Genomic DNA, 25,770 nt, shown 5'->3' with positions numbered 1-25,770 from the left:
CTCTAGCCCCACCCCCACCCCCCACCCCCGGCCTTTATTTTAAGTGGAAATAAGAAAACAGTACGTGAAATGGCCTAGTTCTACCTTTCTCCTGCCGAGTGACTTTTTTGTAGTGAGGGAACAAACAGAAGAGGAAAAGAGCACTGTCAAATGGAAGGCGCGAGGCGAGGGGAAATCGGGCCTAAACGACACGGGCGATCGGGAGCGAAGGCTGAGGCGACGACCCCACCCAGGAGCAAGAGCGCGTGCCGCTGTGAAGGCAAGAGCTCGAGGCACTGGGGAAGGGGAGAGGGAAGAGAGGCGCGAGGCGCGGGGGGAGGGGCTAGGCAGGACCAGTGGCGCGTGGGCGCCCCTATTGGTCGCTCTCCGAGCACCTATTGGTCGCTCCAAGCGCCCCTATTGGTAGCTCCCTGAGCGGCCCAGCTGGCGGTTGGGGACGGTTGGGACCGTTGGGGCCCGTTGGGACGGTTGGGGCCGGTAGGGACGGTAGGGACGGTTGGAGCGCTAGGGCCCCGCCCCTCGGGCGCCTGACGCCTCCACCCGCCACCCCGCGCGGCAGCAAAGCCGGAAGTGGGTTCCCCAAACAAACGGGAGGCGCAGTCGGCTCGGTGCGAGTCGGAGCGCGGGTTCTCCGGTGACTTGCAGCCTACGAGCCACGCAGCTCCGGTGCCCCATAGCCAGCCGCCACCCCCCGGGAGGAACGACAGGACCATGTCGAACATGGAAAGTATCCTTTCTCTTGGGCCGGGGAGGTAGGGAGAAGGCGCCGCCACCGCGGCCTAGGGAGCCGAGCTGGGTGTGGTAGGGCGGGGTGGCTAGGAGGTGGGGGTGGGGCGGGAAGGGGCCCGAGTGGGGGGCAGCACTGACTGAGAGGCTGCGGCCACGGCGGCTCCGGGGTCGGCGCCGGCGCCTGCTGGGTGCCTTCTCCGGGAGCAGCCACCTCTGCCTTCCTCAGTGCCCCGGCGCAGGTAGCTAGGTAGGCAGGCGGGCGGGCGGGCGGGCGGGCGAGCGAGGACGGACGAAAGGAGGGAGAGCGAGTGGACAGGCGGACGAGAGCTGAGACGTTTTCAAGTCGCGGGACAGACGGGCTCAGGAAGAGTCCTGGCCTCTCCCCCCAGCCCCCCCTCACCCCCTGGGCTCCGGCTCCGGGCTCTAGTCCAACTGCCCCAGTGTCTCCGCTCCTTTATCAAGTGATTGGGGAGGGGGGCGGGGGGGAGGCAGGGGGGAGGAGAGTGGGAAACTTCCAAGGACTCGGGGTTGGGGTGTGCTTTGGGAACACGGGGCCGGCTGATCAGTATCTCGGGAACTGGCCTCCCTCCCCCCCACCGCCCCCTTCCTTGTTCGTGGTTGGCAGTGGAGCCAAGAGAGGTCGGCCCAGCCTCCCTCCCCTCGCGATACACCGCGTGCAGCCAGCGGGGGGGGAATGGTCTAGTTTGTTGTTGTTGTTTTTTTAAAAACACATGAAGCAGCTTGGACTTCGAGTTCCTTTGAGTGCCACAATTCATCGGTTCTGCCTCTCTGATCATACCCCCGAAAAATAAAGTGCAGATGCAAAGGAGATCTGTTTCTTTTGAACTTTCCTCTCGGGTCTCTAGCGAGGCCACGTTCAATAAAGTCAAGTATGTCACTGGCAACCCTTCCCGAATAGGCTTCGTGCTTAGGGATAATTCCTTAAAGGGATACTTTGATTTCGACTCCTTTTTGGCCCTTGATCAAAGAGAGACTGTGTGGCCTAACTAAGCTGCCCTAGGCAGAGTTGGGAAAAGTTGACGTTTTGACCCTCTGAGAAATAGGGTGACTTTTCCCCTAGGTGAATCGATGATATAGTTTACTTAGTTTGTTACCGCAATAGGGAAATGGGGCAACATCCAGTGTAGGTGATTGCAAATTGTTTCTTAGATCGGGCCTACAGCACTTATCCCCATTATTAGTGACTTTGACCTGTAGGTAGTCAGTCATTGGTGAGAGGTGGAATCTTAGTCATACAAGGAAACCGATGACATCACCAGGCCCTGCACGGGGCCAGGTCCAACCAAACCTCTGCTGTAAGTTAGAAACTGCAAGGAAAAAGTCATATTGTGGTCAGAGTGGATGATTCAGAAGTGTACTTTCGAGTTCCCAGACTTTTAAAAGTGACAGTGCCTGTTAAAGGTGCTTCTGGGGGTAGCTCTGCAAATTGTAGTGATATTTGGTATCCCTTTTCTTCCCCGTTAAGGGGAAGATATGACAGTGTCTGTGTGCCTGTATCATTGCAAATGATTATTTTAGCTTTATTTTGCTGCTCCTAAGCCAGGCACCTGCTTTGGTTTCCTTTTTTTTTTTTGGAAAAGTATAGGGTCTCAGTACTCTCAGGTTTGATAGTGCTGTTGTCCAGAGCTGAATATATGAAATGGCTTGTTAAGTTCCCTTTGTGTCTAAGGTGAATAGGATGAAAGTCTGACTTGATTCAGACCATCTGGCAATGATTATTTTCCTTGGGTTATTTTCTGTTGAATCTGAGCCCTTTAATTGGTTCATATGGAAAAAACACATGACTCAGACCTATCTTTCATAAATGGTTAACTTGAACTGAAATTTTTTTAAAGTAATATTTATAATCTACTGCCTTTCTGAAATGCAAAGAATGTGTCTTGTAAGATTAAATGTGCTTACAATATTCTTTTATCATAGCTATTTTGTTTAGGGCAGTGTAGGGATTTTGTTTCTTTGTCCAGGCCTCATTTCATAGGTCTCAGGAACTCCTGGGAACTTCTCTCAATCCATGCAGATTGACAACTTTTCTGTAACATTTACCCAGGTCTTTCTGACTCCAAGGCCATCCCTCTCTCTATTCACTAAGACAAGCTTCTCAGGACATTTAACCTTGTGATAGTGCCAAAGTCAAAAATCATCTTGAAATTCAGTTCTGAATACATTTTTAGATCTGTAAGGGCTTCCTCTGAAAGGAATTAAAAAGTGAAGATGATGCTATGAACCCATTAGGAACCAAAACCTCATACATGTAAACCATCTAATCTATTCACTTTTCTGATTCCTTTCCTTACCCAAACCTGGCTTTGTGTCTTTGCTTTGGGCAAGTGATTTGGGAATTCGTGGGGCTCTGGGGATGAGGAAGATGAATAAGTAAGAGGTAGACTATGACAAGAGTTAAAGGGCACTTTTTCTCCTGGGTTGAACAGTTGAGCTATGAAAAATTCTGTTATCTCCTGCAGTTTGAATGGCAGAATCAATTCTGCAGGCAACCTGGTAGTTCCCATTCAGTGTCACACAGTATTTTCCTGGAAAGCATTGGGAAAAGTAGAGCAGATAAAGCAGATTCAAATCTCTTGTGATTGACATTGTCACACAAGTGGCCAAAAATTGTTAGAAGTGCCTACCCCTGTGTCTTCGGGTTAGCACATAGTTAATGTCTGCTGAATTGAAACGAACCTGTTATTGTTATCGTGATTGGAAGGGAAAGGAATGCTGGCATGTAGTACAGTTTCGACTTACCAGATCTCCACTTTGTCCCTGTTCTTGCTATGATCTTACATGATATTTCTTTAGCCCTTCTATGTAAATAGTATCATTCAGGAAGGGAACTCTCAGGGTGGGGATTTGTTCCATCAAGCACATCAAAACCCATCTATGATGTACTAGATAAGTCTCAGGGAGTTAACTAAGAGGTGGTATAGGAGTACAGAAAGGACCGGACTTGAAGGCAGGAGAACTGGGTCCAATTCTTGCCTCTGGTGTGAGCTTTGTGCCCCTGACCAAAGCATTTAACCTCCCTGAGCCTCACTTTAATCATCTACAAATGAGAATGATCATGAGGATCAAATGAGAAAATAATATACTCTAGAAAGCACTGGATAAATGTTAAATATGATTGCCTGGCACAGCCAGAGATCAAGTGCTTACGAATTTATACAAACTGATGTAAACAGAAGTGAACATAGAAGAATTTTCACAGTGACCATAATAACATAAAGAAAACATCTTCATAAGACTTGAAAACTATCATCAATACAGAGGCCAAGCTTGGCTTGGGGAGACATGACAATAGCTCGTGCTTCCTACCACTTGGCAAAGTATGATGGAATAGAAGTGCAGAAAAGGACATTCATATAGACCTGGCCCAGGTGATGTTTGTTTCACTTGACTCTCCTGATTGGTTACAAGGGAGAGCTTTCAAGGAAGGGTTGGAGAGAGTTGATAGATGGTAATGGTACAAATAAAGAAGAAAAGGAAAAGAGCATCAGAGTTGTTTTTTTTTTTTAATACAGGAGAGTCAAAAGAAGTTCAGAAGGAGGGAAGGGAATAAACATTTATGTAGCACTTAGAATTTGCCAGGCAATGTGCCTACCCTTTACAAATATGGCACCTGTAAGGTAGGTGCTGTTATTGTCCCTGTTTTACAGATAAGGAAACTGAGGAAAAAAGAGACCAGCAAACAGGGTGGTTTTGTTACTGTTGTGTTAAATTTAATAAAATAACTACTATTCATATAGCATTTAATATGTGCCTGGCACTGTTCAAAGCCCATTCCAGATGTTATCTCATTTAATCCTCACAACCAGCCTGGGAGGTGGGTGCTGTTATTCTCCCCATTTTAACTGATAAGAAATGGAGACAAACTGGTTACACGTGACTTGCTATTGAGTGCCTGAGGCTGAATTTTAATTCAGATCTTTCTGACTCCAGTACTCTATGCTATGTGCCACCTAGCTGCTGATTATTAAGTTTAATAGACTGAGACTTTTAGGAAAAGATAAATATATTTGAATGTTTGGGGTAATATCAATACTTGGCCTAGCCAGTGGGATGTCAGATTTTATAATAAATATTAAGTGGATTAGTAAGGAAAATTTATAGTACCTTATTTAGCACCTTTTGCAGAGCATTTCTTGGTAATTGAGTATGAAAGTTAAAATTTGAGTCTGAAAAGTGAGAATGTTGACCTAAATCTGATATCCTCATGATTTTTGTTCAGTAATGACTCTCTCCCCAGTTCTCCTTATCCATCCCTCTTTAAACTTCTAGCTTATCTCCACATCCACACAGGGAGACCGATTCAGGAAATAAAGAGGGGAAAGGAAGTAAAGATGTATACATGAAAACTCTTTTCCCTAGTCTCATATTTGCAACCTATATGGAAACTGATTGGACTAAGTTGTATTGTGAGGATTGTTAGAGGCATTCTACCATTTCTTAACACATTGACTTCTTTCCTTCTAAACCCCATTCCATTTCCTATTCCTTTTTTCTTTCCCCTCCTTTCCTTTGACCTGTCAGTGACATTCAGCATTTCTTAGGTCTACTTTTGGCTCTTATCTTACTTGGTTCCTTTAATTTCTTTTCACTTGATAATACACTTCCTAATTCAGAAATGGGGAAGTGAGAATGAGCTTTCTAGCCCTATGATCAGTATAAGGAAACCCCACTTCAAAAATAAAATTGACTATTCCACTTAAAAAACCATGTGACCAGCTGGGCTTTTCTACACAAGGAAGGTGCTAACTACAAATGACTGATCCCTTTAAAGCACTTATAAGAGGTTAAGAAAAGGGGCAGCTAGGTGACGCAGTGGATAGAGCACTGGCCTTGGAGTCGGGAGTACCTGAGTTCAAATCCAGCCTCAGACACTTAACACTTACTAGCTGTGTGACCCTGGGAAGTCACTTAACCCCAATTGCCTCACTAAAAAAAAAAAAAGAGGTTAAGAAAAATAGCACCATCGGGGCTCCCCTTCTAGGTCTGTCTACTTACATCAGTCAACAGAACAAGGCAGGGGTTCTATCCTCAAAGGGTCTCAATCCACTTTAGGGAAAGAAGCATTCTGTGCCTTGTCATTTCAATTTTTTTGGCCTCCCCATGGACCATTCTGACCAAGTCCACTACAAATTTGTTACATAACCTCAACTGGGCCCATATTGTTTCTAGCCAGTCCTACATATACCTTCCTTAGCTCACTATTCCACTTTCCACAACCTTCCCATCCCTCATCAAACTGCTCGTGGTTCCCCTTTCCCTTATTCTTGAGCTGAGAACCTTGACATATTTTATAGAGAAAATTGAGTACAGTCATCATGAACTTCCTCTTCTCTCCTCCTTTACCCCTGTCTCACATGATGAAGTGGCCTTCTCCTTACCAAGGCCAACTCCTCTACTCGTTCAAGCAATCTCATTCCATCCCATGTCCTCTAATGTCTTGCTGCTCTTTCATCTATCTCCACTCAGTTATTTTCGGTCTCTCCCTCCCAACTGGCTCATTTCCTGCTGCCTACAAACATACCCATCTCTCCATCCTGAAAAAACCTTCGCTAGATCCCTCCATCCCTGCTAACCATTGTCCTGTATCTCTCCTGCCCTTTGTAGTTAAACTTCTCAAAAAGGTAATCTACAATTAGTTGTCTCTACTTTCTTTTCACTCTCTTCTTAAATCCTTATAATCTGGCTCCAGAGTTTATCATTCTATCAGAACTATTCTCTCCATAGTTACTAATGATCTCTTAGTTGCCAAATCCATTGATCTTTACTCAGTCCTCATGCTCCTTGACCTCCCTGCAGTCTTTGACACAGTTGATCACACTGTCCTTGATACTATCCTTTTTCTAAGTTTTCCTACCTATCTGCCTGCTTCTTTTCTGTCTCCTTTGCTGGATCTTCTTCCAGATCACTCCCTTTAACTATAGGTGCCCCTCAGGGTTCTTTCCTAGGCCCTCTTCTTCTGCTATTCTAATTCATTTGGTGATCTCTTCAGCTTCTGTGGATTTCATTATCATCTGTATGCTGATGATTTTCGAATCTTTCTCCTGTCTCACATCTCTGCCTTTCAGACATCTTAAGCCAGATGTCCAGTAGATATCTTAACTCAGTATGTCCAAAACATAACTCATTATCTTTCCCCCTAAACCTTCCCCCCACATATCTTCAGTTACTGTAGAAGGTTGTCCTATTCCCTCAGACTCACAACCTAGGAGTCATCTGGGACTCCTCGCTCGCTCGCTCTCTCGCTCTCTCTCTCTATCTCACACACACACACACACACACACACACACACACACACCCGAGCTGTTGCCAAGGCCTGTGATTTCACCTTTGTAACATCTCTCAAATATATCCCCTTCTCTCCTCTGACACTGCCACCACTTTGGTACAGACCCTCTTGATTATTACAGTAGCCTGCTGGTGAGTCAGCCCTCCTCAAATCTCTTTCCACTCCAGTCCATCCTCCATTTGGCCACTAACATGTTGTTCCTAAAGCACAGGTCTGATCATGTTATGGCACCACTCAGTAAACTCCAGTGCATCCCTGTTACTTCCAGTAACAAATACAAAATTCTGTTTGGCATTCAAAGCCCTTCGTAACTTAGCCCCCTACTACTCTTCCAGTCTTCTTACTCCTTACTCTTTGACTCATATTCTTCAATCCACTGACACTGGCCTCCTGGATGTTCAATGAACAAGACACTCCATCTTTTGGCTCTGGGCATTCTCTCTGGCTGTCCCCTATGCCTGGAATGCTCTCTCTCTTCTGCTGTGACTACTGGCATCCCTGGCTACCTTAACATCCTACCTTCTACATGAAGCCTTCTCCAAATTCCTCTTAATTCCAGTGCCTTTTCTCTGTTAATTATTTTCTAGGTATCTTTGTATATAGCTTGCTTTGTATATATTTGTTTTCATGTTGTCTCTCCCATTAGATTGTAAGCTCTGTGAGGGCAGGGACTATCTTTTGGCTTTTTTTTGGGAATCCTAGCAGTGCCTGGCACCGTGCCTGACACATGGTAGATGCTTAGTAAATATTTATCAATTGATTGATAACATAGTTCCAGGGCTACTTGATTTATCAGTTCTATTTTTCTTTTTCCTTTCTTTTTTTTGTGAGGCAATTGGGGTTAAGTGACTTGCCCAGGGTCACACAGCTAGCAAGTGTTAAGTGTCTGAGGCTGGATTTTAACTCAGGTCCTCCTGAATCCAGAGAGGTGCTCTATCCACTGCGCCACCTCGCTGCCCCAAATGGCAACTTTTTTTTTTTTTGCGGGGCAATGGGGGTTAAGTGACTTGCCCAGGGTCACACAGCTAGTAAGTGTTAAGTGTCTGAGGCCGGATTTGAACTCAGGTCCTCTGAATCCAGGGCCGGTGCTTTATCCACTGCACCACCTAGCTGCCCCCCGATGTATCAATTTTCTATCCTCTCTCAGAAGAAACACTTGGGTGGGAATGAGGGTGCCCAGTTTCTGTTGTCATTGAAGCTCTTTATCAACTACCTAGCTGAAGACTTGAAAGTCATTGAGATGATAACTATGAACACAGAAGCTCTAAAAGTTAGGGCCAGTTTCAGTCCATTTATTGAGTGGTCAGACTTCTGAGAACTATAATCATTCAGGATAGGACCTTGAGCCCCTCTCTGGTCCTCTAATGAGGACTAGATTAGAACTGGATTAGAACTCTAAGGCCTAGAACTCTCCCTCCTCATCTCAGGCTCCTGGTTTCCTTCAAATCTCAGCTCAAGTTCTACCTTCAGTGAGAAGCCTTTCTTCACCTTAATGCCATCCCTCAGGGATTACTGCCAAACTATGCTGTATGTACCTTGCTTGTATGTGGTTGTTTGCCTGTTGTCTCCCCCATGAGACTGACCTCCTTAAGAATAGGGACTGCTGGGGGCAGCTAGGTGGTACAGTGGATAGAGCACTGGCCCTGGAGTCAGGAGTACCTGAGTTCAAATCCAGCCTCAGACACTTAACACTTGCTACCTGTGTGACCCTGGGCAAGTCACTTAACCCTCATTGCCTCACTAAAAAAAAAAAAAAAAAAGAATAGGGACTGCTTTTTTGCATTGCCTTTCTTTACATCTCTAGCATTTAGCACAGTTGCTGGCACTTAAAAAATGCTTTTATTGACTTGACTTGACTTCTAGTCTTCCTGTTCTATGGTCAGAATAATGTCAGAGAATCACAAGGAGAAGAAAAAACCCTCTGAGCTGTTGTAATAAAACCTACTGCCTTAATGCCCCTGTACTTTCATCTGTCAGAGAATCCCCGAGGCCACCATTTGGAGCTTATTGACTTTCACTTTATACACAATTGTAACCATTGCTTTTTTTATTTCTCAGACCACCATTAGAAGGAGTGACTGAGGCAGGCATAGGGACAGCTGACAGCTTGACATCAGAGAAAGAGAGAGAAGCCCAGCCTATTAAGTGATGGTGTTCATGGTGAGTCAGGGTCATAAGGCAAAGGTCAGACTTTGTTCACTACACCCTGTTTTAAGGAATCAGGGAAGTGTAATGTATTCACAGAAGACTTTGATTTAAAATGGCTTTTTAAAATGCTACTTTAAAAGGCTATGCTTCAGTTATCTGGAAAATTCATTTCTGTGGAAGACCTTGTTCCCTGGGGATGGGAGATAAATGAGGTGTTACTGCAGTAGAAAATACTGTAGTAGAAAGCCAATGAATCAGTAGAAAAATGACTTTCGATAAATAGAATTTCTCTCTACAGCCAAGGAGGGGGGAAACATCCCTAGTCTGTATACAGAAGGTTATCTGCATAGCCCAGACAGCTACAGTGCTAATGTTTTTCTGGAGATCAATCTTATGCCTGCGAACAGAAACAAAAGGATCCTATCTGACCGAAAGCTAGCTTTTTACACTTGGATACTTTCTATACACATGGTGTTGGATTCTCTAATGACTGACACTATTGAAATCAGCTTCCTTCACCAAAGTACTTACTATGTCATAGCAAAAACAAAAAAGCAAACTTTGCCACTGCTAAAAGTGGCTATAACTCACAGCTACCAAATGGGACTAGTTAAGCAACCCTGTGTCTTTTATCTAGTTCTTCTTGCTGTGGGTTTTGGAACTTTTAGGGGTAGGGTTCTTAACTCCTAGAGTCGTTTTCTGTTCAGGACAATTGTGCTGTTTAACCAAAATTCAGAAAATGGAATTTAATCTTCTCCCTCATCTGCTTGTGAAAAACTTGCTTTAGTAAACAAATTACTTCAGTGGACCAAGAGAATCCAGAGAAAAGCCCTTCTTGGAGGACCCAGAGTTTAGGCTCTAACCTATTGTTGCTTTTTCCCTCTTGCGGTGACCCAGAGCTTGTGGGAAGGGCCACAGTTTTCCTATTTGCCTAAATGCTTTTATCCAGGATGCTTCTTCCTAAAATCTAGGCTAAGTCAATTTAGGATTACCCTTCTTAAACTAGGAGAGTCAGCTAGATCATTTTTCTTTCTTAAAGGGATGTTTGTTCTGGCTTTGGGATTGCTCAGATTGTTTATCTACATGAAGGAGAAAGAAGGACTCTGATAGAGCATGGCTGCCTGACCCATCTGCATTTGATTTAATCAATATTCCCATGATACTATATTTTGCTAATCATTGTTACAGTCTGTGAAGTACTTTGAATAGTTAGAATGTTTTTGCTGCCAACCAAGGTCAATTCCTTTGCAAACCAAATTCATTATGATCCTTGAAACTGTAATTCCTAAGTCTGTTCAAGAGCATGAAGTATTAAAATAGTTGTTAAAACCCCAGCACTCAAGAGAAAATGACTCCCCTCTAGCAGGCAGGACCTTAGCAATAATCTTATTATGCTAATAAATGGATTATCTGATCATAGGGCTTACTGTTAAAAAACAAACACCGAAGAATTGGCTTACATTTCACTTTTGAGTACTTTGTGCAGGTATGCCCCCTTGAATTTTCTACACAGTCTATTACAAATCAGCTTCTTTCACATAAAATGCCTAATGTGGTATAGTCAAAGTGGGGGAACCCCACTTAGTATATAATACCTTGCATATAGCTGCTCAATAAAAATACTTAATATTTGCTTTGTTGTTAGTTTCCACAATTGTGTCAACGTTTTAGTTCTTTTGAAGGGATACAGATAGTTCTAAGCCTTTTGAATGAAGGATTTCAAGATAAAAAGTAACCTATTGGACATGTCCAGATTGGACACTGTTAGGTGCCAGTTCACCAGGTTTGTGAAAATCTTGGGACAGAATGAAAGGCTTGAGGAATTTAAGAAGGGCAGAACTCCAGGCCTTACATATCCTGGCAGAGAGGGCATTCCCAGCCTTAAGTATATCTTGGCTAGAAATGAAAAAAAAAAGATCAGTGGGGAAAAGTGGCATGAGGAGGGGAAAACGAAAATCTCATAATAGGTTGGAATGCATTGTGGCTTTTGATGGGATTTGATTGTTTCTCTAATGTGTGAAATGATTTGATGAAGGCATACAGATTCCAAGATTTGACTCTTGAGAGATTCACTCTATTACTTCAGGCATCGAAGTAGGTACTATTATTCTACGTGAGAACAAGGGGTCACCTCTGTGCTGTAATGAGGCATTGGCTTGAGGCTATAGTATAAAATGGTCATGAAAAAGATTTGTACAATAGATGTTAAATGATAATTATAGAGCATTTTCAAGAAATTTATTGCAAGTATTTACATGGAAACTTGATGCCACTTGTTGACGTTCTCCTTATATATGTAGATTCAGATGTTTGGGGTAGTTAGGGATGAGCTGTTAATGTAAGGTCTACTTTCCATCACAAAATTTTCTGAAACAGTGAAAAAAGCAGTGACATTGAAGTCCAGAGACCTAGTTTCCATCCCCATCTCTGCTCTTGACTAGCTTAGTGACCTTAGACAAATTACTTTGAACTCTGTATTTCCCAGTATTCCTCATCTGTAAGATGAACTAGAGACCCTAACACTAAGAAGCCAATTTGACCTTATGGGTATCACTGAGATTTTATATAATGGAACTTCTGCCTTGAGTCTAGTTCTGGAAGGGGACACTTTACTTAAGAAAAACAATTCATGTGAAAGGGGTGAGTGGTAAGGAAGGATATCATAGTGGCCCTAAGCATTTCAGAAAATTTAGAAACTTGAAGCGAAGAACATTTAGATATGTTTATCAGCCACATACTCTAGACTAGTGATGTCATACTCATATAGAAACAGTTCCCTATATGTATGTATTGACATAGAACACCACAAACTAACAATGTCTAGGTTGTGTTGTATTTTTATTCATTTTGTTAAATATTTTCCAGTTATATTTTAATCTGGTTCCAGTGCACTCCGTTGAAAATTTGACACATCTGCTATAGAATGCCTAGACTGAAAGAAGTGGATGAGAAGTTCAGGAAATAAATCACATGCCTGGCACAGGGACATGAAATGGTCTCGATGGGTGACTTGAATTATCTAGACCTCTGGGGCAATCTCCATGCCAAAAGAAGAGTAGCTAATAATTTATTGGCTTGCTTGGCACTCTTCAGATTGCTAGAGAAACCAGAGAATGTTGCTGCTGAGCTGGGAAGGATAGGAACTTTGGGGAAAAGTAACCTTTCCATCACAGAATTTGTGATAGAGGAGAGGAAAGTTGGGCATGGGCTTTCCTTCAGGATCAGGGTAGGGAGAAAGGAAGGAAACAAGCATTTCCCTATGTGCCAGGCACTGTGCTAAGCCCTTTACAAATATTATCTCATTTGATCCTCACAAGAACCTTGGGAGCTAGGTGCTGTTACTATCCCCATTTTATAGATGAGAAACCTGAGGCAGACAGATTATGTGGTATGCCCAGGTCCCAAAGCTAGGATGTGTCTAAGGCCAAATTTGAACTCAGGTATTCCTGACTTCAGGACCAGCGCTCCAGCCGCTGTGCTACTAGGGACTAGACAACTGTGATTTCATTGATATAGGAACCTCCTGAATGAGAAAGTTCGCTTTACCAGTGCAATTTGGCAACATCCCTAAAATTTGAAATAGGGTAAGATAGAATCTTGTAGACTGAAATTCAGCAGGGGAAGTTGGCCCCAGAGGAATGGGAAACTCACAACGAAATGCAGAAAAGTAGATGCAGCATGGTCTTCTAAGATTAGCATAAGGAGTGTGAAAGCTCCGGAAAAAGTTGAGGCTGGTTACACACCTATTAGGCACGCTGTGAAGGGATTTTTGTTTGGGTGTGGCTTAGACTTGATGCCCTCAGAGGTGCCTTCCAGTGCCATGTTTCTGTTTTCTAACTTTGTATCCTCAAGGCCTAGCATTATACCTTGTATAGTAGCGGCTTAATAAATGTCAGTTGAACTGAATGATTGGTAAAGACTTAATAATATTCCCATGGATTATTAATATACATATATATGTATATACATATACGTATATATATCAATTTGACTGAAGTTTTATCACAAATTACTAAGCAGTCTGCCATTCAGTTATAATTAGCATTTAACCAAAAAACTATTTTTGTTAATCCAAAATCTTAGGGAAGCTTTGCTCTAAAAAACTGAGGTCACTTCTGTAGCACACTTGTGTCTTTATATCTTGAAATGGTTAATACAACTTCCCAAAATGCAATGTTTACTCCCAGGGAGAGCTGAATTGAAAATACCCAATTTAACAGGAAGTTTATAATCTTTACTAGAAGATAAGTTTGTTTTCTCTTGGAAAACCAAAAGAAAACTTGGAAAACTCTCTTTTAAGTGTGAAGAGGGAGAAAATACAATTTCATAGAATTAAAAAATGATTATTTCTTTTAGAAAACAAAACTTTTTTTACTCTGGAATTAAAACTAAGAAATGTGACCTTTTTTCCTGCTTTTTGTTTTGTACTTTGTTATAAACACCACGCTAACAAGTGTCCACTGTATGTAATTGGCACATTTTAAATGCTAAGGCCATCACATCCTAAGTTCTTTGAAGTAATTTCTCTGGGCTTGCACTTAGTAATACATGTGCATGCAGTTCAGGGCAAGGACCAAGAAATTTCCTTTTTCTCAAATCCCTCCTTTGCCTGGTGGGTCTCCTGGGAACAATGCCTTTTTTAAAAAAGAGCCTTAATATATATGTTTTAGAACACCTATTTAACCTGAAGTTTGCTGCAAAAGAACTTAATAGGAATGCCAAAAAATGTGATAAAGAAGAAAAAGCTGAAAAGACCAAGATTAAAAAGGTGAGTGGAATTTTAAAATTTTATGCATGTAGCTTGTGAATTATAAAGATTTGAATTCTCATGGAAATGTTATTGATGCCTTTTGTCTTTTCATCAGTCATTTCCCACCCTCCCCCCATCTAGATTGAACCTTACATTATGATAAAGAAAAACAATTAAGCAAAACCAGATAATACAGAGACTATGTGTGACAGTGAATTTGATATTTTGACCTCTCTGCTATGAAGGAGGAACTATGTAGTAACATCAGCTCTTTTGGGGGATCTTTACTGTTGTCTTTTTCATTACTTGGTTTTCAGCTCATTTTTAGTGAGTTTGAGTTTTGATAGTCACTGTATGTTCTTTCTGGGTTGTGTTCTCCTTGTTCTACATCATCAGTTCATGCAACTCTGCCCACATTTCTCTGAATTTTTCATATTTCTCATCTCTTACTGTACTGTAACTACATTATACCATAGTGTTTTTTAACTCTTCCTAAATTGATGAACTCCCACTTTGCATTTTTTTATTCTACAGAGCGTTCCTACAAATGTTTTTACATTTATTGACCCTTTTTCTTTGATGATTCCAAATGAAAACCAAATGGTTAGAATAGTTCACTACTCCTCCAACCCTTTATCATCATGCCTGTCATCTTGTAGACATTCCAACATTGACCATTCCTATAGTTTTTTGTTTCTGCCAATTTCCATGTTGTGAGGTGAAACTTTAGTTGGTTAAATTTGCATTTCTCTTACTATTTGTGATTTATAGCATGTTTTCTTGAAGTCACTGTTTTTCATTCTTCTTTTGAAAACTCTTCATTATAGTAAAAACGCAGATTAAAAACTCTCATGCTTTTATTAACCACCCAACAGCTTAGCCAAGATGATAAAAGATGGTAGTAGTCAGTATTTAAGGGGTGAGTTGTGGAGAGAGAAGCATCTGAGTGAGCCTCTAGCGGAGTTGTAAAGTGGTTCAGCAGTTCTGGAAATAAATGTGAAGCCAAGAAAGGTACTAAAACATCTATATACTTGGACCAAGAGATCTCATGAATTGGCATACATACCCAAAGAGGGAATAGCAAAAAGAAAAAAAAATAGAGCATAAACTAAACATTTTATAGCAGTACTTTTTTAGTAGTAAAGAACAGGAAACTAAGTAGATGCTGATCAGTTCCGAGATGACTAAACAAATTCTAGTACATGAATGATCGGGATATTACCTCGAATATAAAAACTGAAAAGAAACATGGGGAGACTTCTGTGAACCAAAGCAAAGGAAGATAAGCAACATACGCAATGACTACTATATCATGGTAAATGCCAACAACAACAATAAGGAAGAAAGTAAGTGCTGGGTAATTATAATGAGCATATTTGGCTCCAAAGAAGAGATGAGAAAATGTGCCTCTTTTCCTAGGAGGAGGTAGGGGGGTGCTATGGGTGTGGAACATTGCATACTTTGCCAGGCTCAGTTGAAAGGTCTTGCAGAGCTACTTTTCTTATATTTGTTTTTTACTCCTTCTTTTGAAGGATGACTCCCAGGGTAAAGAGGAATTTGATGTAAAAACAAATAACATTTTCTAAAAACTTCATATTCTTTGACTACTTCGATTGATAAAGGGCTCTTGCTGTTATAAAATTGTGTCAGTTCTGATGTTAATACCTTTTCTGAAAGACATCCATGTCCTTTTACACCTCTTAAATGCCACAGTTAATAAATACATTTGATTACATTTGAAAACAACCTACCTTGAAGTTATCTGGCCTTGGCTTTTCTTGGAATTCTTTACAAGTCATTAGGTTGTAACTCTTCAAAATGAAGGCAGTATTTATTACCCTTTTGGCACTGTCCATAACTAATCCAGTGTTAGCTGTGCTCATTTGCTTGTATAGGTGATATTAAATAATTACACACACCTTAGGTTGGAGTATGAGCCACTTTGAGTCTGTTGGTCTATCCTCTTAATTGGAATGATGATAGGAGAATCAAAAGAGAAAAGAGAAACTATGCAGAATGGTGAATTTGAAGCACATTTTTCATGTAACACTGTTGCATTAGCATTTTCTTCTTTCAAACAAAACGAAAAAAACAATTTTTACCTTTTGGTCAGAGGATAAGCATGGAAAAGTCTTTTCAATGAGGGTGTGTGTGTGTGATTGAATGGTTGAACGAAAGGGTTTACACCAGTGTTTTATTGAAATTAACCAGGAAATTTTCATTATGCCAGACCATAGGTCTGGTGACAATAGGACAGTAAAATGTTGTCTGTCTTTGTATGCAATTGAATTCCTCACCGGGCTAGGCTGTTCACTCTGAGGCCTATGTCTATGTCTAGGGTGCTATATTGTTGTTCTGTTACCTCCTCTCTCTTGTCTTATATTAAACATGGCTTTACCCCCACTGTCTCAGTTTTCTTCCACCTCTAGCATCTGTTTCAGTACTAGATGTATCCCAGTTCAAGTTGGCAGGTAAGAAAAGCTAATGAAGTCTTATGCAGTGTTGAGAGAGGGATAGTGCTTAGAAGGAGGGGAGTGATTGCCCTTTCTTCAGACCACATCTAGAGTATCATGGTCAGTTCTGGGCACATTTTCAGGAGGGCATTAATAAGCTGGAGAGGGCCAAAGGAGAATAAATAACCAGGATGATAAAGAGCCTTGTGATAATGTCATATGTGGATCATTTGTAAAAACAGGGTCTTTAGTTGGGAGAAGAGTAAAACTACTGGGGACATGGCATCTGTGTTCAGAGTATTCAAAGGACTGTTGTGTGAAAGAGGGATTAGCTTTGTTTTGCTTAGCTTTAGACAGCAGAAGCAGGTAGCAGTAGGTACAAGTTGCAGAGAAGCTACTTTAGGCCAGATGTCAAGAAAAACTTCCTAACCATTGGCACCATCCTGAAGTAGATTGATTGGTCTCCCCAAATCATGGCTGCTTCTTCAGTAGGGAGCTTCAAGCAGAGATTGGGTGACCCTTTGGCAGGGGCTTTGTAGAGGGTCGTCTTGTTCAAATGTGGGTTAGGTTTGGGGCTGGAAAGAATCGTAGAAATCATTTCATCTAACTCCCTCATTTTATATTTGGGAAACTTGTCAGCTAGTAGAGTGGGTAGTAAGTATCAGAGGTAAGATTCAAAGCTAGATTTTCTCTGTCCTTTACAAATTTGAGATTATGTGATTACCTTCTTACAGTATGTTCTGAATGACAACTTCTGCATTCTGTGATCTCTTTAGGCTATATCTAAGACCTCCTGCTGTTGCTTCCCGGGATTCTCTGGTTGCTCTCAGCATGCCATCTTCCCTGATAGGATAGTGAAATAGAAGCCACAGCTTCCTGGCTCCCACCTCAGGGAGCCTGAGGCTATTGGAGCAGCTCCTACTGCTAAAGCCTTCCCTGCTTCCAGGGGCCTTCATCAGCTTGGGAACTCACTAATACGCAGAGCTGCCTGGACACACTGATTGTTCAGTCAGGAGGAGATGAGAGAGCATTAGTGGTAGTCAGGGATTTTTAAAGTCTTTTTCTTTCTTTGCTTTGTCATTTTAGGTGAGTATAGGCTGCTTTAAGTGGAGCTTAATAAGCAGAAGACCAGCAGTTTAGGGTGATTTCTAAAATGCTTTAATATTCCCAAAGTGCTTTCTTCACAACAACCCTGCGGAGGTATATGTATTGCAAGGATTTCCCCTGTATTACAGTTAAGGAAAATTGAGCCTCACTCAATAAGATTAAGTGACTTTGCCCCTGGTCATACAAAAAGTGTTAAGAGTCAAGACCAAGTCTTCTGATTCTCAAGTCCGGTGCTCTTTGCCTGCGTCACACTATTTTTCTCTTACTCTTTTGACAATGTTAGTCAAAGGTTACTAACCTTTTAAAAAGCTCATTTGTAAATACAGATTCTATACCAATGTTGGATAGTTGTTCTCTCTTGATGGGCAGCTAGGTAGTATAGTGGATAGGGCCCTGAGCCTGGAGTCAGAAAGACCCAAGTTCAAGTCTGGCCTCTAATACTTGATAGCTTTGTGACCCTGGGCAAGTCACTAAACCCTGTTTGCCTTAGTTTCCTCCCTGTAAAATGAACTGGCAAGAAAACCCCAGATGGGGCATGAAGAGTCAGACACAACTGAAAAAAATGCCCGAATCACAACAATCTCTGTTCTTAACATGCGTATTTTGTTATGTGTGTCTTCACTTTCCCATAGTCACCTTTTTGTCATTTTCAAACAGGCCATTCAGAAGGGCAATACAGAAGTTGCACGAATACATGCTGAAAATGCAATCCGCCAGAAAAACCAAGCAATTAATTTCTTGAGAATGAGTGCTCGGGTTGATGCCGTAGCAGCTAGAGTTCAGACAGCTGTGACAATGGGCAAGGTAAGGAATCTGCTCTCTCTCTGAGTGAGGGCACCATCAGTGTTGGGAAGATGCCGGAAACTCTTGGCGTACAATGCCTAATGCAGATGTAAGTTTGGAGATGCAAAGCACTACCTTGCTTCTTTATTTTCATACTATAACCAGAGTCTATTACTTTGAGAATATCCAGTATTATATGTAGCATTATAACCTCGAGTTTTTCCTTCCTCAAAAATGAGTGGAAAGGAAGAAAACTGGGAATCAAGGGCTACTATTTGAACACTATTTCATACTTATTATTGCTAATAGATCTTTAATAGTCCTGGCAACATACTGCTTTGCAAGGGCCAGTTTAGATAGGTATGGAGAGGCAAGCTGGCCACAGAGATGAATTCTTTTGTCATGGCCACTCATAAGAACAGTACAAAATGGCTTCTTGTGCAGGGATGGCCACAAATTGGCAGAAAGGAGATCTCAGAGGGTACTAAGGATCAAAGGTTTTTGTAGAAAGTCTGTATGTGTAGGCCGTTACCAAAGTGTCTTAAATTACAGTTAGGCTTTTGGGACATCCAGTATTGAAGTAGTGCTACTCGGAGATAGGAGCAAAGAGCATGTCACAGTGAATAGAGCCAGCTTTGAAGACAGAAACACCTCAGTTTAAGTCTTGCCTCTCAATACATTGGCTGTGTAACCTTGGGCAAGCCATTTAACCTCTCAGGGCCCCCATGTAACTCTAAGTTTCCTCACATTAATGAAGTCACCGTCCTGGCCCTTCCCTTTTCCATTTTTCCTCCTTTCTCCCTCAACCCTCCTCCTCCCCGCCCAAAACAAAAAAGCACCTTGTCCAGTTTGTTTGAACTAACACTGCAGGAACTGAGTCATATCTAACTGTAAATGGAGCCCCGAGAGATAAGGAAGTTGCAGCTAAATGAGAGGATGCCTCACAGGCTGTCCTTGGAGAGGCAAATAAAAAGATTTCATTATGTGTTCAAAGGCAACCAAAAAAAGCATTCCGTGGGATCAGTGGGGTAAGGGTCCAGAATGTACTCAAGGCGTAGCAAAGGAAATGAGGTGTGGCGGCGGGGGGCGGTGAGAAGGAACTGGTAGCTGGGATGGGATGGGTAGGGGTCAAGCAACAAGGGTTTTGAAAAATTCATGTGATGACATCAAATGTGACATAGAGCAGAGGTGTCAGACATGTAGCCCCCAGGGAACCAAATCAGATTTAAATGGAATTGGTAAATATTTAACAAAATAAAGGAAAAAATATACATTATGTTAATAAGTAGTTTTCTAATTTAATATGCAGCCTGTGGGGACCATTATTGTATGGTTGGGTGACCCCTATTTTTGAGTTTGACATCACTGCTCTACATCTCTCAGATCCATCCCCTTCTCTCTACTCAGATGGCCCGAAACCTAATTGAGGTTCTTATCACATCGTGTGGACTGTTGCAATATAGGCTTCTTAAGTGGTCTCCTTGGTTTGTCTCCCCTTTCTAAGCCATACTCCCAAAACACAGATCACTTCGTCATGTAAAAATCTTCAGTAGTTTCTCTTATTTCTAGGATAAAATAGAGTCCTCAATCTGTAAATTTAAAATGAGGTAAAATTCTGTGTAACTCAAGTCGTTAGAAGAACATTTGCAGAAATTTGACCTGGTTATACTGTGGATGGGTTGACTCATTGTTTCTTATTTTCTTAATAGGTAACTAAATCAATGGCAGGGGTAGTTAAGTCTATGGATGCTACATTGAGGAGCATGAACCTTGAGAAGGTAAAGAATTGCATCCTTTAATAATTTCATTATATTTCTAGTTTATGTGTTTTTTCCCTTGGTCATATACCTCTTTCTCTCTCTGTTTATAGATATCTGCCTTAATGGATAAATTTGAACATCAGTTTGAAACATTAGATGTTCAAACACAACAAATGGAAGACACTATGAGTAGCACTACAACACTAACAACTCCACAAGTAAGCAGAACGATCAATGAATATGATGGGAAGTCAACTCCAAATTCTGGCCCTCAAGGGCCTTTTGAACACCATTACCTTTCAAGACATTACCTCCTAGGGCCCAAATTCTCCCTTCTTCCTAACTTGCCCATTAGTCTTGAGGGTACCACTACCCTCCAAGTCATCCAGTGTCACGATTAAAAATATGAGTTTCTGGGTAATTTAATCATTTTATTAATAGGCCAGCAGGTTATTAATAGAAGAAGATCTATTGGCCATCCCTCTCAGACCAAAGACCCCTAATGGCAGTGGGGTCTCCGTTCATATAGCGTTCCAACTATAAGAGGTCCATCACATAACAATGAAATCTAAATGAAGTTTGGGTGTACTGACTCAGGTCACTCAGCTCTTGGTAATGACATCAGAGAAAGAATATAGACCCCAGTCAAGTTGACAGGGACACAATGGTTCCTACCTAAAACAGGCCAAATCTCATCAGTAAAGTCCTTCAGCTGTCTAGACAAGGATCTGTCTCTACCCAAGATTCATTTGACCCAGATGAATCTTACCTTCAAGGAGAACTTAGACTTTGGAGTACGAGGGGGGAAAGACTAAGAAAGAGGGAGGAGATCACTGGGGTCCCCCAAGATATCAATTATTAATAATTATTTTTCACAGTAGGCATGCAAACAAGGTGTCATCCTCCACAAACCCCTTCATAACCTAGGTCCCCCAACTCTGCCAGTCTTCTTAAACCTTAGACACCCCTCCCCACCTCAAACAGCCTCCCCCCACTTATAGATTCCAGTGGTGCTGGCCTCCTTACTATATAGAAGACTCTGCTCCAGGTATTTTCTCTGGCTGTTCCCCTATACTTGGAATGTTCTACCTCATCCTCTCAGCCTCCTGGTTTCCTTCAAGTCACAGCTAAAATCTAACTTTTGCAAGAACCCTTTCCCAATCCTTCTTAATGTTAGCTCTTTTTTTCTCTTGATTATTTCCATTTGACCCTGGATAGAGCTTGATGCTGCATAGTTGTTGGCGTGTTGTTTCTTCAGTTAGAGTGTGAGCTCCTTGAGGGAAGGGACTGTCTTTCCCCATTCTTTGTATCCCCAGCGCTTAACAGAGTGTCTGACCCATAATCGGCAATTAATAAATACTTATCAGCTGACTGAGACATGAATGTATAGTCAATTATAGGCTTGATTCTGGGTCACAAAATTCAGTTTGTTTCTGGTCCAATTGCTTGGATAAAGAGCAGTCAAATCAAAGAAACAGAATCTTGTAAACCAGTTTGCCTGTAGGTGAACCACAAACAAAATGTAAGATTGAGACTATCCAAATAGAGAACTTTTTTCTTTATTTTTAAACCAAAATTGCCTTTTTTAACTAGTTATGCTGAAATAATAGAATAGTAAAACCTGATACCCTCAAATCAGAATTTTTTTTTTCCTGCATTCTGCTTTTGTCAGAAAGAGGCAAATACTTACGAAACAAGCTTTATGTTTTGGGGTTTCTTTTTAAATAAAAATACAGAGTATTTCCATCAGCCTTTTGTCTTGTATCCATGTCTATATTAAAATTACCATTCATTTTCAGAATGGGGCAGCGCGGTATATAGTAGGCAGGGTATTGAACTGGGGGTGAAGTTCTAGTTTCATCTCTACCTATAATTCCCTGTATGGTCTTGGGCAAGACACTTTTCCTCATATTCAAAATGAGAGAAAGGGCTGGCATTAGCCGATGTCTCAGGCCCCTTCCGGCTTTGACATTTTATAAAAAGGAAGAGCCTAAGATTCTACACAATCCCGTATCACTAGAGACTGAATTATGTCCAGTAGACTGGGCAGGAAAGTGAACTCATTTTCTCTTTTAGAAATGTTTTTCAACTATTTCCTAACTCTACCCCTTCCTTCATTCTCTTGGACAAGTGATTTAACTTTGGTGGACCTCAGTTCTTTTATGTATGAATTAAGGCTGGATTAGATCATCTCTAAGGTTCCTTTTCTCACTCTCAGATTATAATGGTTTTAAAATTAACACAAAAATAGTTGATGGATAAATAATTCAACTAATAAAACACCTGTTTGCTGAAAATTCTTATATTTGGTAAATGTTTCAACACTTATTTTAATTTTATTCTTCTGTATATTAAAAATTCATGCAATACTTGAACCAATTGGCAATAAAAATGAATGCTACCAATTTCATTTTAAAGTAGAACTCATCTATTACAATCAAGTTGTAACAGAGTTCTAAAAGCTCTTTGTTCCAGAAAAGTTGATTTTAGTTAAGGATACAACTCAGAAAACAAGAGGTCATTTAAAATAAGATGTCAAAATGTAGCCAAGGTTATTTATATGGGCCTATTTTAAGGTTCCTCAAATTAGCTTAAGGGAAGTGATACACTGAAATATGGCTCCCTCTGGTGGCAAAAGTTAAACAGTGCTGTCTAAATGGAAGGCTTGTTTTGAAAATTATAGTTGACGGTCCACCTTAATAAAGGTAGATATGACTAGAATAAAGAAACAGCCATAAATAATACTGAAAAAGCAATCTTTTTTTTCCTTTTAGAACCAAGTAGATATGCTCCTTCAAGAAATGGCTGATGAAGCAGGGTAAGTATGAACCAGGACTCTACTAGTGTTAAAATTAAATCAAGACTCAGGTAAAATGATCCACAGAGAATATTTCCGTGACTCCTATTTTCATGAAAATGGTAAATTGGGTAAAAGTCAGGGTGGAGCATTTGTATTTGCATTTGAGACCACATCTAAATTGTTACTTAGAGCTTGACATAATTCATTGTTCTTATAAGCCTGTTTTGTTTGTTTTATAATTACAGCCTTGATCTCAACATGGAGCTCCCACAGGGTCAGACTGGTTCTGTTGGCACAAGTGTTGCTTCAACAGAACAGGTAAATAAATGTTGGATTGGAACTTGATTGAATTCAGCTTGAATTATATCTAAGGCCTTTAGGAAATGTAGAAATGTATGGACTTCATTTTCATCAGTGTGGTGTCATGTGACAGTTAAGCAAAGCAGGCCTTTGTCTCCTTTCCAAAGTCCTCCCATACTTCATTTTAGTGTACATTTGAAATCAAGATTGAATTTGTTCCTAATGGTCTATCTGCTTCTGGCCTTTTAACAAATTCTCTAGCCTATATAAAACTTCTCAACCTTTTTGTGTGTCATGGTGACCTTGGGAAGACTGCTGAAGCCTGTGGACCTCTTCTCAGAATTATGTTTTTAAATACATGAAACCAAATATATATGATTACAAAGGAAACCAATTATATTAAAATAAAGATGTAATTTGTTTTTCCTATCCAAGTTTATAGACCCTATCCCCCTCCTGAATTCTCTCCAAGAACCTCTTGGGAGTCCATGAACCCCACGATAATAGTTTAATCTTAAAGTATCATTCAACAAGTATTTATTAATAACCCAATCAATCAACATTTATTAGGGACCTAATAGGTGCTTAGCACTGAATAAAATATGAGTCTTTAATGTTGACCTCATGAATACATTATAGTCATTTTGGACACAGTTTTAAATATTACTTTAAATGTGAGCTATTTGCAGTGTGTATGTGTGGTTTTATGCCTATAAGAATCTTCATGAGACTTAGTGACTTAAAAATTTGCCTCCTCCAGGATGAACTATCACAGAGACTTGCCCGCCTCCGTGATCAAGTGTAACACAAAGAACTTGATGCTGCTCTTCACTACACTTACTTCTGAAACCTCCTGTGTGTGTATCCGTGTGTGTGTGTATGTATGTGTCTGTGGGCTGTGTGTGCATAGATATATATGGAATGTTCAAATATTCTTGGTAGAATAAGATGCTTTGGGCTTACAGTTCTTTACAAATATGATAAGAAGTTCAAGGGAGCTTGCACTCTTACTGGATTTTGTCATTCTGAACAGTATAGGTTTAAATGTGAAGGATATCTTTTATAAGTGTCTTAGGTTGAAACTAGAGTTTAACTCATTCTGTTTGAAACATCTTCATTAAACATTAAGTCAAAATTCTAGTACCACAATACTTCATCTCCTGTTTAGAAACATTTTAAATCCCACATCCTTTTTATCTCTATAGAACTGTTAAAAAAAAAAACCAGTAGGAATGGAATAGGGCAGGGGAATCTCTTTCATTTGCTCTCATAGCCAAATACAAATCATTCCCCGTTTTGGGACGAACAGTACTGTGTATATTGCTCTGCTTCAATTCATATTTTAAGCTTAGATGACCATAGGCATTTTCACATCATATTTTGACTCTGTGTATGTGTGTTCTCTAAAATCTTCATGAGATGATCATCTTCACACATAATCACTTCATTTTCAGGAAAGAAAAAGACTTAATTGATATTTGTTTTTTGCAAGATCTGGTGATTATTAACTCACAACCCTATACATCTTTCTCCAATGGAATGATAAAATTGAGAAATTGCCCTGTAAGATTTTTATTAGCCAATATTTTTATGTTAGTTTACATGGAACATGCACATTTCCTGGGACTATTGTTGATTCATTCAGGGAAAAGTCTGACCTGTTTTTTTTTTTAATCAAGAATTTCCAGAACAAAGAAATCAGTAGTGCCATCCTTGAAACTGAATGCATTAGTCCACCATGTCATAAAGCAGCACCTCATTACTCATTGGGAATCTTTAAGTGGATTGAGAGATTTAAGTTTGACCATACAAGCAACATAAACATTCATCTAGTCAAGTGGAAGTTAAGATAGTTTGGGGGTATTTTGGGTAGGAGCAGAAGGGGACTGAATAACTGAATTTTGTTGCCCAAGTGTCCATTCAGCCTCTTAGAATGGCCGGTTTAGTTTATTAAATGTGCAATTTTAACATGTAGCTATGATGTTTTAATTTAGTAGTCACAAAATTGTGGCGAAACAGTGAGTTACTAATACATTGTAGCAAGTATACAAATGGAGGCTGAATGAGTACAGTGACTTGGGTAGGGGGAGTTTATCCCCTCATGAAATATTTCCCCATTAATGAATTCCATTGCTGTTTTTTGTTTCATTTTTTCCAAATAAGAAAGTTTTATTGAAGAATGATTCTCCCTGTCGTGACTCGTGAAAGCATTCGAAGTGCAATTACAAGAGCCTTTTGCCAGACCTTTTTTAGCCAAGTGTTACCCATTCATCCAAAGTATTTTCCAGTGCGATGAGTATGTTTGAATGAAAAATAGATGAACAGGTAAATGCAGTGAGGAATAACTGTTGTTTGTTGAGCATTAGGCCTCATGTATACAAGTTTCTTGGTATGTGATTAGGATGTTTCTGTCTCCATGTGGACAGCCTGCATTTTGTTAAATGAGTGATGCTTTTTTCTCTGTATGCAAGTGGTTGGTGTGTTTGTTTCTATTGAAATATTCTAGGGAGCCAGAGAAGAGAATTATCACAGACCAAAATGCCTATGAAGTATAAACTCTCTTTATTTTCCATTGTTGAAGTATGTAACTTGTTCTTTTGATTTGGATAAAAAGATTATCATTAAAAATC

At 40.6% G+C, this 25,770-nt stretch overlaps 1 protein-coding gene across 1 annotated transcript; it reads left to right on the top strand.

Annotated features, from left to right (window-relative positions):
• The first annotated feature begins 426 nt into the window (after window positions 1–426).
• Window positions 427–25,770, top strand: LOC122733772 (charged multivesicular body protein 1b-2). The gene is made up of 8 exons (XM_043974471.1): window positions 427–727; window positions 13,858–13,955; window positions 18,155–18,301; window positions 19,990–20,058; window positions 20,151–20,258; window positions 22,815–22,858; window positions 23,086–23,158; window positions 23,901–25,770. The coding sequence occupies exons 1-8, from the start codon at window positions 712–714 to the stop codon at window positions 23,943–23,945; spliced, it is 600 nt and encodes a 199-aa protein (XP_043830406.1). The 5' UTR covers window positions 427–711; the 3' UTR covers window positions 23,946–25,770.

The sequence above is a fragment of the Dromiciops gliroides genome, chromosome X (genome assembly GCF_019393635.1).
Source record: "Dromiciops gliroides isolate mDroGli1 chromosome X, mDroGli1.pri, whole genome shotgun sequence".
NCBI classification, from domain to species: domain Eukaryota; kingdom Metazoa; phylum Chordata; class Mammalia; order Microbiotheria; family Microbiotheriidae; genus Dromiciops; species Dromiciops gliroides.
This window is presented reverse-complemented; position numbering and strand designations above follow the sequence as displayed.